We start from the raw sequence: 15,295 nt of genomic DNA, 5'->3' as shown, positions 1-15,295 counted from the left end.
TAATTCAGGACTAATTAGGTGATTGCTTTCATTTATGGTAGCAGTTGTGGCGGGGGTGGTGGGGTGGGATGAAATGGCTTTGCCCCTATTCTTGTTGGAAAAATAAATCACACCCACTGTCACTTGAGATCTTATTTGGCCCCCAATCAAGCAAATTAGCAGCGTGGTTCATTTCCCAGCATTCACTCCTGAACAGACGGCAGTGCCCTGGAACATGGCTTAGAGCTGTGTGGTCAGTGCAATTGTTTGGGGCTGTTTGTGCCGACAATGAGAGGAACGCCTGTCTCCCAAAAGAAGAGTGGCCCTTGTCTTGCTTAGGCCAACGAGCTGCCCGGAGCGCTGCCCGCCTGGCTTCTGAGGAAGATGTACACCGCCATCTAGTGGATATGGGGGCTCACTGCAGTGTGCTCGCTCTCCCGCCTTTCCTTCTGGCCGGTAAGAACAAGCAATAATGCTTCTTGTAAATTCCTAAAAATAGGGAGGTCTCATTATATCACCAGGAGTGAAATGTTTGCCTCATGTCTGTAATGAAAGTGCAACCCCATGTTTGCACAACGTCTGTCTTGTCAGTAGCCCTCTTTCATCCCGATGTTTAGGTCCAAGACAGGATTGTCATTGTCTGAGCAATGGGTATCTCTGTGAAGCTGGGTAGTTCTCCCCTGTCCCAAGTAGTGTGGGAGGAGACAGTCAGCACCTTCAGAGGCGCCTTCATCTCTGCAGCCTCGCCATCACTCCTCATCTCGCCCACAGCAAGCCCTATTCCAAAGTGCACAGGGTAGAGGCGTTCGAAAGTTGGCTTGTTCAACCAGGGGCATTGCCACTTCCCAGCGGGAGCCACAAACACACCCACATCCTAAGACTCTTTTCAGTCTTGGTGTTGAGGGGTTTCCCACTCTGTCCCCTGCCTACACACAAGTCAGCGTCTTTTTCCTTTCCACTCATTCTACCTACATGAAGAGCACGTTGATCTCCCCAGTTTTAACACAGGAACCATGATTTTCTTGGGTTTGTGTATGTGGGGGGGGGGAGATTGAGAGAGAGAGCAAGTACATCCCAATATGGAAGGGCTTGGGGCCGTGGTTCTCAACAGGGGCAATTTTGCACCCAGGAGACACTTGAAAGTGTCTTGGGACACTTTGGATGGTCACAGCTTACGCGAGGCTAAAAGTCCTTCCATCACAGGACAGGCCCACAGCAAAGAAGCATCCAACCCCACCCAGCAGTCGTGCTGAGGCTGAGAAAGCCTGGTTTAGGCTCGCAGATATCGCCCTCCAGCAAGCCGGTGAGAACACTGATTGTCCTCAAATGGGCCACACTGCAGAGGCTGTGGATAGATAATGCATCCTCTCCCAAGTCAGTACTGACCACCGTTTTTCTTCTTTTAAACTCTTCCATTTTAAACATAATTTAGCTGTCTCTTTTTGTCCCTCTGCTCTGCTGGGAAGAGAAAGGATTGGAAAGGGGGAGGGGAAGGTGACAGAAAAGGAGGATTAGAGGCCTGACCTGTTTCTCCTGCAGAAGCTGGGCACATTCCTCTCTCACAAGCTTTGTGACCCAGCAGGGTACAATTAAAAGCACAACAATTTGCTTGTTATTCAAGTCAGGCATTAGTCCGGGTAATGGCATGCTTGCTAGAGAGATGGATTTCCTTGTTTGGAGCTAAGCACAGGACTAGCTGAATTCTCCATGGAGAAATCTTGATTTGTTCAGGTCTTTCATGTTTTCTACAGAGAAGGGATTATGTCTTCCTAAAGAGGGGCCTTGCTTAAAAAGCTACAAAAGTATAAGAAAAGGATTTAGGGCAGAGGGGCCTGTGGTTACGTAGCTGAGGGGTACAGGGAATTTCAGACCCAAGGATTATTTAAAGCCATAAAGTTAAAAAAATAATTGGTTTAGGGACTCCCCTGGTGGTGCAGTGGTTAAGAATCCACCTGCCAGTGCAGGGGACATGGGTTCGAGCCCTGGTCCGGGAAGATCCCACATGCCACGGAGCAACTAAGCCCGTGTGCCACAACTACGGAGCCTGCACTCTAGAGCCCGCGAGCTACAACTACTGAGCCCAAGTGCCACAACTACTGAAGCCCACGCGCCTAAAGCCCGTGCTCTGCAACAAGAGGAGCCACCCAATGAGAAGCCCGCGAACCGCAACGAAGAGTAGCCCCTGCTCACCGCAACTAGAGAAAACCCGCGCGCAGCAACAAAGACCTAAGGCAGGCAAAAATAAAAATAAATAAATTTTTTAAAATTTATTTTAAAAATTAGTTTAGCACTACTGCATCCGTGCTGGCGAGTACGCTGTAAAGGCAATTAAGCATGAGCTAAAATTCATTTTACTTTGGCTAATTACTGCATGGATCCAGGAGAGGGAGAGGAAAGAAAACATGCCCCCTCCCTGGCAATCAGGGAGGACGTTGGCTTTGGTTTCTTTGCCTTATCGGCACGCTTATTAGTTGGGGTGCCCAGAATCCAGCCGTCACAAGGGCCTTATTAGTTAAAACACAGGAAAATTGTTCTCTCAAGGCAGAGCAGTGAATGCTCTGCTGTCCCAGTGACCAAGCAGAAGCCACTATTAGTTTTAACTCCATCGATTATTGTTAGCCAGAGAGGACATGACATACACAGTCCTGACTTCACCCATGTGCCTACTGAGCCTGGGTCAGGGGCTCTCAACCCAGAGCAACTCTGCTGCCGTCCCCCCCAGCTCCCCGCCCCCGGGACAATTGACAAGTTCAGGAGGCATTTCTGCTGTCACAGCTGGGGAAGGACTGCTGGCGTCCGCTGGGCGGAGGCCAGGGATACTGTAGGAGTATCCCACAATGCCCAGGACAGCCCACAGCAAAGAATTATCGGACACAAAATGTCACCAGTGCAAAGTAAGAGGTCCTGGTCTAGACAGAGGCAATTTCCTCTCCTTGAGTAGGTGAAGGTCTTCAGAATCTCCGCTTCCTCAAATACATAATGGACAAGTCATCAGATGACCATATTTCATGCTAACTAACACGCTTTTCTTCCCACTTTTCTACACTGGGTATTCATTCTCCCACTTCAGGAAATCGAGTGACACTAAGAAAAACTTGCCTGGAAGGATGGTCCGCGGCGGCGAACCGAGACCCAAGTCGGTGCCCGCCTTCTCCTTCCCCGATTCACACACAGGCACCCAAGAGAGAAGACAGCGAGCTTCTCTGCAATCCCCCGGTTCGGAGTTTTGAGAACTTTTATTCCCTTCTCTGAGATTACCCACTCCTCCCTGCATGAAGCATGTTCAGTGAGTCATTTGTCCTGCAGCTTTACAGGAGTTAAGAGCCCGCAGCAGTGAGATAATCCATTTCCTCCCTGGAGAATGAGGACTCCCCCGAGGGAGGTTAATGCTCAGGACAGGAGCATCCTGGAGCTGGTGACAGCCAAGGGGCTGTGACTCAGGACTGTCCCAGGCAGGCCATCACTCTCTGGGAGAGCCTCAAGGATGTACTTAGCCTCCGTTTACAGGAGGTGAGGAGGGCAGAGTGCTGCAGACAGGGAGCGGGCGGCCACACCCAGACTAACCCTCCCCTTCCCTCAAGCCCTTCCAGACACACTGGCACGCTGTCCCCTGGCTGTTCCTAGCAGCTCCTTCCCCCGTAGCCTCCTGCACTTACTATTCTCTCTGCCTAGAATGTTCTTTCTCTCCGTATCTACAGGGGCTGCTCTCTCCGGTCTGTCCACATGTCCCCTTCTAATTAGGGTAGCCCTCTTTCCCTTTGATGCTTTATTGTTCCTGTAACCTGCATCACCTGGTAACATGCTAAAACTTCCATGCTTTCATTTGCGGGTCCTTCCCTACCCCACCTCTCACTCCCAGATTGCAAGGCTCTCTGTATAATTTTTTCACAGCTGTCTATCTCGAGGACCAAGTACAGTGCCCGGCTCCAGCAAGCACTCAGATATTCGCTAAAGAAATTAGGAAATGGACCAGGCTACTTAGCTTCAGAAGCTCTTTCATGGAAGTTCCCATCCCCTCCGTACCAGTTCTCAGCTAGTTGACTGAAGACTAGCACCCTGACAATGAGACAGCTCTAAACTGTGAACGACAAAAATATTTACTGTGTCTCCGAGGGCCACTTGTGTTTGGTATTTTCTTGTTTTAATAATTTTTTAAATTAATTTTTAAATTTATTATTTATTTATTTTTGGCTGCGTTGGGTCTTCGTTGCTGTGCGCAGGCTTTCTCTAGTTGCGGCGACCGGGGGCTACTCCTCGTTGCGGTGTGCGGGCTTCTCAGAGTGGTGGCTTCTCTTGTTGAGGAGCACGGGCTCTAGGTGCATGCACTTCAGTAGTTGTGGCACACGGGCTTCAGTAGCTGTGGCTCGCAGGCTCTAGAGTGCAGGCTCAGTAGTTGTGGCATACGGGCTTAGTTGTTCCGCGACATGTGGGATCTTCCCGGACCAGGGCTTGAACCCGTGTCCCCTGCATTGGCAGGTGGGTTCTTAACCACTGCGCCACCAGGGAAGTCCATGTTTTGTTTTTATTTGTAGTGAAATGCACATAAAATTGTATCATCGTATCACTTCTGAGTGTAGAGTTTAGAAACGTTCAGGACATTCACGTTGTACGGCAGCCAATCTCCAGAACTCTTTTCTTCTGGAAAAACTGGAACTCTCTGCCCTCCAGCAACCGCTACCCCCAGCCCCTGGCACCCACCATTCGACATTCTGTCTGTATGAACTTGACCACTCTAGGTGCCTCATACAAGTGGAATCGAGAGCATTTGTCTTTCTGTGACTGGTAGGTTAGCATCATGTCCTCAAGATTCATCCATGTTGTAGCCTGTGTCAGAACTTCCTCTTTAAGGCTGAATAATATTCTGTTGTGTATACATCCCGTTTTGGTTATCTATTCATCTGTCAGTGGGCAGTTGGGTTTCTTCCACATTTTAGTTATTGTGAACAATGCTGCTATGAACATAGGTATACAAAGTATCTTGCAAAACCTGCTTTCAGTTATGTTGGGTATATACCCAGAAGTGGAACTGGACCATATGGTAATCCTACTTTTAATTTTGAGGAACCACCATGATATTTTGCACAATGGCTGTACCATTTTACATTCTCACCAGTAGTGCACAGGGTTCCAATTTCTTACATCCTCATTAACCCTTGTTATTTTTTGTTTTCACAGTAGCCACCCTAATGTGTGTAAGGTGGTGTCTCACTGTAGTCTTTACTTGCATTTTCCTAATGATCGCTGATGCTGAGCGTCTTTTGAGGTGTTTATGGGCCATTTATGTATCTTCTTAGCAGAAATGTCTAATCAAGTCCTTTGCCCATTTTTTAGCCAGGTTGTTTGCTTTGTGGTTGAGTTTTTAGGAGTTCTCTGTACACTCTAAATATTAATCCCTTATCAGATATGTGATTTCCAAACATCTCCTCTCATTCTGCGATTGCCCTTTTCCTCTGTTGACAGGGTCTGGATGCACAGATTTTTAAACATTTTCATGAAGTCAATTTCTCTATTTTCCTTTTGTTGCCTGTGCCTTCGGTGTCATATTCAAGAAATCATTGCCAAAATCTAATGCCATTAAACTTGGGGGCACTTGTGCTTTTTAAAAGGACCTTTTAATGACAAGTTCCCCAGTTTGGGGAGTTCAGAGCCCTGAAACCTAACTATAAGTGTTCCCAATGCAGAACGTACATAAGAACCAGAGTGCTTAATCAACATTTCTGTTGGCAAGCAAGGTCCCAAGGAGCGTGTGGAAGCACAGCAGAAGTATCATGGAGGACTTTTAGGAATGTTCTCTGCCACCTTAGTTTCCTCCCTCTTTCTCCATATATCCCTCCCATTTTTCCTTCTTTCCTTCCTTTCAGATAACATGTCTGGGGCAGCATATGGTGAAGAAAATGCTTTTACCTCACTCCCCTATAACAACACTGACCACTCCATGAGGCTTGGAGAAACAATTTGCCTAATTTGGAGAGAAAAACTCCATTCAAGCCCTGCTGGGATGCAAGTTCAAATCTGCATGACCACAAAACCCACGTTCATGGACCCACTTGCCTCTATTGCTTTTTTAAGCTATAGGAATGCTGGATGAGGAATGTTGTCTGTTATTAACTAGCAAAACACGATCCCCCTTTGAGCCTTCATGTCATTATCTATACGATGAAAATGGACAAGCACAGCACATTTCCAGTGTTACTTTTGAAGTTTTCAGTGCTATCTTACATGAAAATAACATGAAGACACAGAAGCAAACCTGCCTGATTCCCCCTTATGCTTGACTTCTTGGCCTCCAGAGAGGCCTCCAAGACCCTCCTTGGACGATCCAGGGTTCAGCCCAGCACTGAGCTAGACGACCACGGGCTCCCCTTCCAGCCCAGTGAGTCTTTGCATGACTGTTTTGGGGTTTTTTTTTCTAGACTCCCATTTCTTAAAAGTGTGAGAGCCAGTCACAGATCTGCATTTCACCCAAGGGCTGGCGTGTCACGAGGTCACCAATATTTGTTTTATGTACTGCTAAGAGATTAAGGGGCAGTATAATTTCAGAGAAAAGTTAGGTTCCCTGGAAGTCAGGAACCGCAGCATCCTGCCCTTAAACACTCGAATGACCTTGAGCAATGAAAGGTCTCCAGACCTTCATTTCTCATCTTCAAATGAGAAGACAAATTGGACAACATCACTGTTTCCTAAAGTGTGGTGTGTACACCGCTGTGGAAAGTAAGCAATAGGTAGAAAAAAGTTAGGTGCTTTTATCTTATGTATATATCTATAAATACTTAAATAGCCTCTCAGCTCTACAGTATCTTAGCTATTATTGCTACAGCAAGGCTGAAGTCGGTGACACACACACAAGCAAGACCCAATGCTAGTACATGTGGTGAAGGTATCGCACCTTCAGGAATTGTCCTTTCCACCCAAACTGTCCAGAGAGATTGACACCGGTGAAATGGATCGCTAGTGTGGATCCTCATATACCAAATTCCCGTGAGCTTTGCTGAGAAGACCTCAGCAGTGCATCAAAGCATCCCTTTGATGCAATGTGAATAAGGTTTAAAACAGTTATTAATGTGGCTAGTAACTGACTGCAGTTTGGGAAATCCTACACTTGATTTCTTGGTTTCTTCCACGTCCAGCTGTCTTTGACGTGTGAGGTGCTTAGACGAAAGTCAGTGTGCTCTCTTCAGGTCAGTCTTAATCTATAACCTGTGTTATACATGTGCCTCATTAAGGACAAATTGCTAGTTCCAGATGGGGAATTTGGAGCAGGCTCTTTTTTCTCTAAATGAATGGGGCTCTACTCCAAGAACACAGACTTCACATATATGGGTATAAACACATACATACACCAAAGTCAAGTCACTTTCTATCCCTCTATTCACTGTTTAGGCCCTGAAGGTATTGTTTACAGCCGGACACTTGGCTTGCAGGGAAGAATCTCATCCACCTGAGATCTTAGGCACAGTGCCTCCAATCCCCTCCTCTCTTTCTGTTAAATTTCTGCAAAGGCAGGAAGTACCAGAGTGATGCAGAGGTTGACTGGAAGGTTGAGAAGAGGCCCCAAAGATGTAGGGCTTAGGATGACCCTGAAGAAGAGATGGGGTTTGGGCAGTCGGCATGGAAGCTAGAGAAAATTCCAACTGGGCAAGGAAGGAGTGGGCACTATAAATGGGGGACAGGGAAAAGACTGGAACACAGGGTTTGGACTGGGAAGCAAAGAAGATGGTATAAGACAGGTTCGAGGGGTGGGTTAGAGAGAGCCTGATGGCCCACTAAATCTTTTAAGCTCCACTCTGTGCCACTCACATGCTACAAAAGGATTTATTTCAGTGTGAGGTAAGATGTAAGTGCTACTTTAAGAATTTAACTGAACCAAAATGACCTGGGGACCAGGATGCTAGTCTACTGTTATAGGTACTGTTCTCCTGGGGAAAAAAGCCAACATAAAATGGTGCATTAGTCTGTTTGGGCTGCCATAATAGAATACTAGAGACCGGAGGCTTGAACAACAGAAATTTCCTTTCTCGCAGTTCTGGAATTCTGCAGTCTAAAATCAAGATGCCAGCAGAGTTGCTTTCTTCTGAGGCCTCTCTTCCTGGCTTGCAGACAGCTGCCTTCTCACTGAGTCCTCACATGGTCTTACCTGTGTGTGTGCATGGACAGAGAGAGGCCGCTGATGTCTCTATCTTCTTATAAGAACACGAGTCCAGTCTGATTAGGGCTTCACCATTATGACTTTATTTAACCTTAATTACCTCCTTAAAGACCCTATTTCCTCATACAGTCACATTAGAGGTGAGGGCTTTAAGTCAGGAATTGGCAGGGGCGGGGCGTTTCTGTCCTATGTGAGAGGGCTGGGAATGGCACAGAGCCCATCCCGCTGAAGGCTGTGCCTGTGCTGCCCTTCCCACCTTTTCCAGTGGTAAGATATAGGCAGAGAGGGAAGAGCGTTCTAGAACAGGCTTCATGACTTGCTTCAGTTCAAACCTATTCAAACCCAAGGACAAGCATTCACTCTTGTGGACCAGCACAGCTTACCAGATTTTCAGGGGTTGGGGGAGAGTTTAAAGCCCAAATAAAGTGTTAATTTCTCGTTGGCCAGGGGCACAAGCCGCCCACACAGTGTGGGCAGGTAGCTCCCTCAGCATCCAAACTCCCTCTGTGGGGAAATGAAACCCCCGGGGTCATTTGGAGGAAAGGTGCAGTTTCAATACACCCATACAAAGGGAGTAGCGTCATAAGATTTATTACTTTCAAAAATAGATAACTAATGAGAACCTACTGTATAGCACAGGGAACTCTACTCAATGCTCTGTGGTGACCTAAGTGAGAAAGAAATCTAAAAAGGAGGGGTATATGTATACGTGTAACTGATTCACTTTGCTGTACAGCAGAGACTAACACAACATTGTAAAGCAGCTATGCTCCAACAAAAATTAATTTAAAAAATTAAAAAAATGATTTATTACTTACAGATCCCAGAAGCAAGGGGACACAGTGAGCCGGGGTAAGGGCAGTCTTCCACCCCAGGTCACAAGCCAGCAGGAGCTAGAGCGGGGTAGCAAGCACCTAGTCCTTACAAGGTGATTGGGGCAGAGGCTACTAACTTTTCACAGGCTTAACTCTAAGTGGTTATTTTTTTTAACATCTTTATTGGAGTATAATTACTTTACAGTGGTGTGTTACTTTCTGCTTTATAACAAAGTGAATCAGTTATACATATACATATGTTCCCATATCTCTTCTCTCTTGCGTCTCCCTCCCACCCTCCCTATCCCACCCCTCTAGGTGGTCACAAAGCCCGAGCTGATCTCCCTGTGCTATGCGGCTGCTTCCCACTAGCTATTTTACGTTTGGTAGTGTATATATGTCCATGCCACTCTCTCACTTTGTCACAGCTTACCCTTCCCCCTCCCTGTGTCCTCAAGTCCATTCTCTAGTAGGTTTGTGTCTTTATTCCTGTCTTACCCCTACGTTCTTCATGACCTTTTTTTCCCCCCTTAGATTCCATATATACGTGTTAGCATACGGTATTTGTTTTTCTCTTTCTGACTTACTTCACTCTGTATGACAGACTCTAGGTCCATCCACCTCACTACAAATAACTCAATTTCGTTTCTTTTTATGGCTGAGTAATATTCCATTGTATATATGTGCCACATCTTCTTTATCCATTCATCTGTTGATGGACACTTAGGTTGCTTCCATGTCTTGGCTATTGTAAATAGAGCTGCAATGAACATTTTGGTACATGACTCTTTTTGAATTATGGTTTTCTCAGGGTATATGCCCAGTAGTGGGATTGCTGGGTCGTATGGTAGTTCTATCTGTAGTTTTTTAAGGAACCTCCATACTGTTCTCCATAGTGGCTGTATCAATTTACACTAAAAACTTTTATTTAAAACCCGCTTAGCTCTAAATTTTTAAAAAATTTTATTTATTTATGTTTTTTGGCCACACAGCGTGGCATGCAGAACTTCCCTGACCAGGGGGCGAACCCATGCCCGCTGCAGTGGAAGCTCAGAGTCTTAACCACTGGACCACCAGGGAAGCCCACTCAGTGGTTATATTAAAAGGTTCCACCGGGGAAGGCAAAGCAGGAACCTGTGGGGATACCCTAAAGCTATCTAAAAGTCCAGACTCTGAACTTTTGGTGTTAGTAGGGTCACCATACTGTAAAATGCCTAGGCAGCCACTCAGAAAAACAAAATTTTTTCCTCAAAGTTGTTTTTCTCATCACACCTTTCTAGTTTTGACCCTCTTGCATTATTATCCTAGCTAGGACAGGAGGTGACATGATGCAGCTGCAGGAAGGGCTTGGGGGAAAAAAGCTCAGTGAGGGCAGCCTGGAGCGGAGTAAGATAGATCCTGGGTGAAATCCCAGCTTCACCACTAGCTGTGTGACCTTGGGCAAGTGACCTCACCTCTCTGAGCTTCCATTAAAAAAAAATTTCCATTATCAAAAATTTTAAACAGAAAAACAGAAAGAGAATACAATGAACACTTATACATCCGCCCAGATTCAACAAGTCTAAACTCTGCCATATTTGCTTCAACTAAGCCACTTTAAAGTAAATTACAAACGCTAAGGACCATCGTCCCTAAATACTTTAGCATTTGTGTCCAACAAAAGAGAACATTTTCCCCCATAACCACAAAACTATTACGCCTCAAAAAGACAGTTCCCTGGGACTTCCCTGGTGGTCCGGTGGTAAAGAATCCACCTTCCAATGCAGGGGACTCGGGTTCGATCCCTGGTCAGGGAACGAAGATCCCACATGCTGCAGGGCAACTAAGCCCACGTGCCACAACTACTGAGCTCCCACGCCTCAACTAGAGAGCCCGTGTGCCGCAAACTACAAAGCCCACACACCCTGGAACCCACGCGCCACAAATAGGGAGAGAAAACCCGCACGCCACAACTAGAGAGAAGCCCGAGCCCGCACGCTGCAACAAAAGATCCCACATTGCCACAACTAAGACCTGACACAGCCAAGAAAATAAATAAATAAAATAAATAAATATTAAAAAAACAATTCCCTTATATATATATATATTATTTAATATTCTGGCCATATTGAAATTTCCCCAATTGTTCCCAAATTATATTTTACAGATGGTCCATTCACACCAAGATCCAATCAGAGACCTTGCATTGCGTTTGGTCATTATGGATCTTAAATCACTGAGTTTCCATTCTGCTCATCTGTAAAATGGGAAAGAATAGTACATACCTCACAGGGTACACAAATTAGACATAATACATGTTAAGGGGTTAGGCTAGTGCATCCAAAAGAGTACACTATTATTATTAGCTTCCTTACTGGACTTGCTCTGCTCAAGGCAGCAGTGCATTGGGATGGAGTGTCTTGAGATGTCAGTAGCATGGGCTAGAGATAATGAGGCAACAGGTCCCAGCATCCTCAGGGATGTAGACCCACAAGCTGCATTTTGCCCAGCCCTGGCCTGGGGATGGAGGGAACCAGTCTCACCTTGACCACCTTCAGCACCCCCGATTCCTGGTCTAGCCCATGCTCCCCCTGGAAGCTCTGCTCCCTCAGGAACTGCTCCACGGTCTGCACAGTCTCCAACACCTCTTTTTTCCACTTCTGGCTGGGATGCAGGCAGTGAGCCACGAAGGAGTTCAGCCTGGAAGCTGGGGTGACAAAGAGCTCCGGGGGCACTGCCATCTCTGTCTTGAGAGTACCACTGGTGGCTAGATCTATACCCACACACCTACCCAGCTCCTGGCACACACACTCTTCTTTAAGGGGACTCCTCCTCAGCTGACCTCCAGCACCCTGTGGAACAAAGGACCAGAGTGGAGAGGAAACAAGGGGTGTCTGGCTGACCAGGGGATCCTCTTCCTGGAGGCCATTCACTGCAGCTGGGGTACCGAGGGACACTGGGTGAAACCACCTTAACAGGCGGGGCTTTTAGTCACCCTTTCTGCTGTAGGTTTCGTTTCTCACCTCTTAGTTTTCCCTTTTACAACTTGGAAACTGAAACTGGCTTGAGGATGGCCCTGGGAAAGACAACTCCCCCAGGAGATGGGAGTTGGATGGTATCCACCAATCCCATCCCCACAACCTTGTCACCCGAAACAGGCTCAGTAAGAGCAGGCACTCGCTGGAGGTTGGGTCTGAACAGTGGGAATTCTAGGGTTCCGCAGAACAAACTCTGGAATTCCAGTCTGCCCTTTGCCAGACTCTTAACCTCTCTGACCCTCACAGAAATAATCCTTAAAATGGGTTTAAGAATAATACCTACCCATAGGTTGTGTGGATTAAGCAAGAGAACATTTAGCAGAGAAAACATTAAGTAAATGCAAGTATTGTTATTCGTTCACTGTACATCTATTGAGTGCTGGCTGGGTGCCAGACATTGTGCGAAGAAGACAATGTAAGACGTGGTTCCTGCCCAGGGGCTCCCAGAGCAGTGGGGGAGACAGAGGAGACACAGAGAGTCCAGTGTCCTGTGTACTAGGAGAAAAGAGGGCACAGAAACTTGGTGGAAATTCAGGCAGAAGAGTTTCTTTGGGGTCACCTGTGGTGTCAGTGAACACCTGCTTGAGATGAGTCTTAAAAGACTGGGAATGCGGCCACGAGACAGAGGGCACAAGACAGGATAAGGCTGAGAAGTGTGAATCATCCTGCCATGTGCCAGGACTCGGCTGTCAGATCCACGTTGGCATGGAGGGCAGGGAGGGGAGAGGGGAGAGCTGTGTCTGGACAGGTGGGCAGGGATTGAAACTCGGAATGCCATTCATTCATTCATTCAACAAACATTTGTTGAGTGCCCGCTATGTGCCAGGCAGGTGTCCTGGGGATACAGCAGTGAATAGGCAAAATTCTCGGACTGCAGAGAGCTAACACTCTAATGGTGGAGACAGATAATAAACAGGATAAATAAGTAACATTATAATAATTAAGATGGTGATAAGTGCTAATCAGGAAAATAAAGCAGGGAAAGAGGTTAAAAGGTACTGACTACGTGTGTCGGGGGGGTGAGAAGTCGCAATGTTCAGGGGTTCAGTCTCAAGAAAGGTGGCTAGGGAAGGTCTGAAAAGGAGACATTTGAGCAAAGACATGAAGGAGGCGAAGAGTGAGCGGTATGTATGTCAGAGGGAAGAATGAGAGAAAGTGGGACTTCCCTGGTGGTCCAGTGGGTAAGACTCCATTCTCCCAATGCAGGGGGCCCAGGTTCGATCCCCGATCAGGGAACTAAATTCCACATGCATGCCGCAGCTAAGAGTCTGTATGCGGCAACTAAGAAGTCCACACGCCCCAACGAAAGATCCCGTGTGCCGCGACTGAGACCCGGCTCAGCCAAAAATTTAAAAACAATAAATAAATAAAAACAATTAAAGAAGAATGGGAGAAGGAACAGCAAGTGCAAAGGCCCTGTGGCGGCAGTATGCCTGGTGGGATTGAGGAATAGCAGTGTGACTGGAATGGAATGATCAAAGGGGGAGAGTGGGAGGGGATGAGGTTTGAGTACAAGGGTAGGGGGCAAATTGTGTAGGATCTTGAAGACTACTAAGACTTTGGCTTTTACTCTGATTGAAATGGGGAGCCACTGGGGAGTTCCAAGCAGAAGAGGGACATGGATGGACTTTCATTTTAACGGTATCACACTGGCTGTTCTTGGGAAGATTGGATTAAAAGCAGAGGGTGGGGAGTGAGGTGAGAGCAGAAGCAGGAATTCAGTTAAGAAGCTACTACAACAGTCCAGGCAAGAGATGTGGCGCCTTGGATCAGAATGGTAGCAGTGAAAGGTAGGGAGAAGTGGTATGATTCAATTTTCTTATTATGGAAAATTTCAAACATGAACAAAAGTAGAATAATACAATGAACCTCCACATACCATCTCCCATCTTCAACCATTATCAACCTGTAGACAGTTTTTTTAAATGTTTATTCAGGTCTTCTGCCCATTTTAATTTTTATTGGCCATCCGACATGCGGGATCTTAGTTCCCCAACCAGGGATTGAACCCATGCTCCCTGCAGTAGAAGCACAGAGTCCTAACCACTGGACCACCAGGGAAGTCCCAACCTACAGACAATCTTGTTTCAATGATATCTCCATCCACATCTCCCCTCCTGTATTATTTGGAAGTGAATCCCAGACCTCATATCATTTCACTGGCTATATTTTGAGTATAGACAGGTCTTGCTAAAGGATAGAGTGTGATGTGAGAGAAAAATTAGAGTCAAGGACCACTCTAAGGCTTTTGGCCTTAGCACTGGAAGGATAGAATTGTCCTTAACTGAGAAGGGAAAGACTGGGCCAGGGCACAGTGTAGGCATGAAGGTCGGGAGCTCGGCTTTGGAAGCAAACTTGAGTGTCTAATGAGATCTGAGTTGGCTAGGGAATTGCATATTTGAGTCTGGATTTCAGGGACGAAGTCTGGGGTTGAGATACAAATGACCAGCATAGATATATTAAAGCCATGAGGCTGGGTGGGTTCACCAAGGGAGTGAGTATAGAGCAAGGCAAGAAAAGGACCAGTGACTGGGCCCTGAAACACTTAAGAGTATTAAGTGATTGGGGAGAGGCAAGCATCCGGCAAACAAGAATGCGAAGGAGTAGCCAGGGAGGTGGAAGAAAAATCCGGAGTGTGTTTTGATAGCCAAGTGGAAACATTGTTCTAGGAAAGAGAAAGTGATCCACTGGGTCACATATCAGGTGAATCTGCGCTGACTTTGTCCTGAGGGCAGTGGCAAATCAGAGGAGCGACCAGAGGTGAAATGACCATTCTGGAAAGATTGGTCTGGCTGCTTCTGTGGGGAGGATGGATTGCAGGGGGCAGGGGTAGATATGTAGGGAGAGGTGTCAGGACACTGTACAGTGATCCAGGTGAGAGGGAAGGTGACCCGGACTTGGCTGGAGAAGGGATGGGATTCTAGGTCTACCTTGGGGGAAGGGTGAACAGGACTTGGTGACTACAGGTAGGAGGTGAGGGAAAAGACAGGATGGCTATCAGCTCTCTGGCTTGGGTACCTGGGTAATGGATGGAGGGTACTATTAACAAAGGGAGGAAGATACAAGGAGGAGTGGGAAGTGGGGAGGTCTACAAGGGTAGCTGTTTAAGCCAGAGAGCTTAAAATAGTTGTCCACATTGCCTAATGCTTCCGATAAGTTCAGGAATATAGGTCTGAGAAGCACCCAAGAGGCTACTGGTGATCATTGTGGGTGAAATGTAAGGGAGAGCTGGGAGCAGAAGCCAGATCTTAGGTGTGGGGTTGAAGAGTAAGTTGGGTGAGGAGGATGGAGACCAGGAGTGTAGATAACACTTTCAAGAACTTTGTCGTGAAAGGGAG

At 46.8% G+C, this 15,295-nt stretch overlaps 1 protein-coding gene across 1 annotated transcript in view; it reads right to left on the bottom strand.

Moving 5' to 3' along the window:
• Positions 1-11,660, bottom strand: part of LOC117308644 (uncharacterized) — a 129,239-nt gene extending 117,579 nt beyond the window's left edge. The window contains exon 1 of the mRNA XM_033842864.2: positions 11,463-11,660. Coding sequence (XP_033698755.2) covers positions 11,463-11,660 — 198 coding nt within the window. The remainder of the gene's footprint in view (positions 1-11,462) is intronic.
• Positions 11,661-15,295: the final 3,635 nt, after the last annotated feature.

Source organism: Tursiops truncatus, chromosome 17 (assembly GCF_011762595.2).
Source record: "Tursiops truncatus isolate mTurTru1 chromosome 17, mTurTru1.mat.Y, whole genome shotgun sequence".
Lineage (NCBI taxonomy): Eukaryota > Metazoa > Chordata > Mammalia > Artiodactyla > Delphinidae > Tursiops > Tursiops truncatus.
Note: the sequence above shows the minus strand (reverse complement) of the source record. Positions and strands in the feature narration are given on the sequence as shown.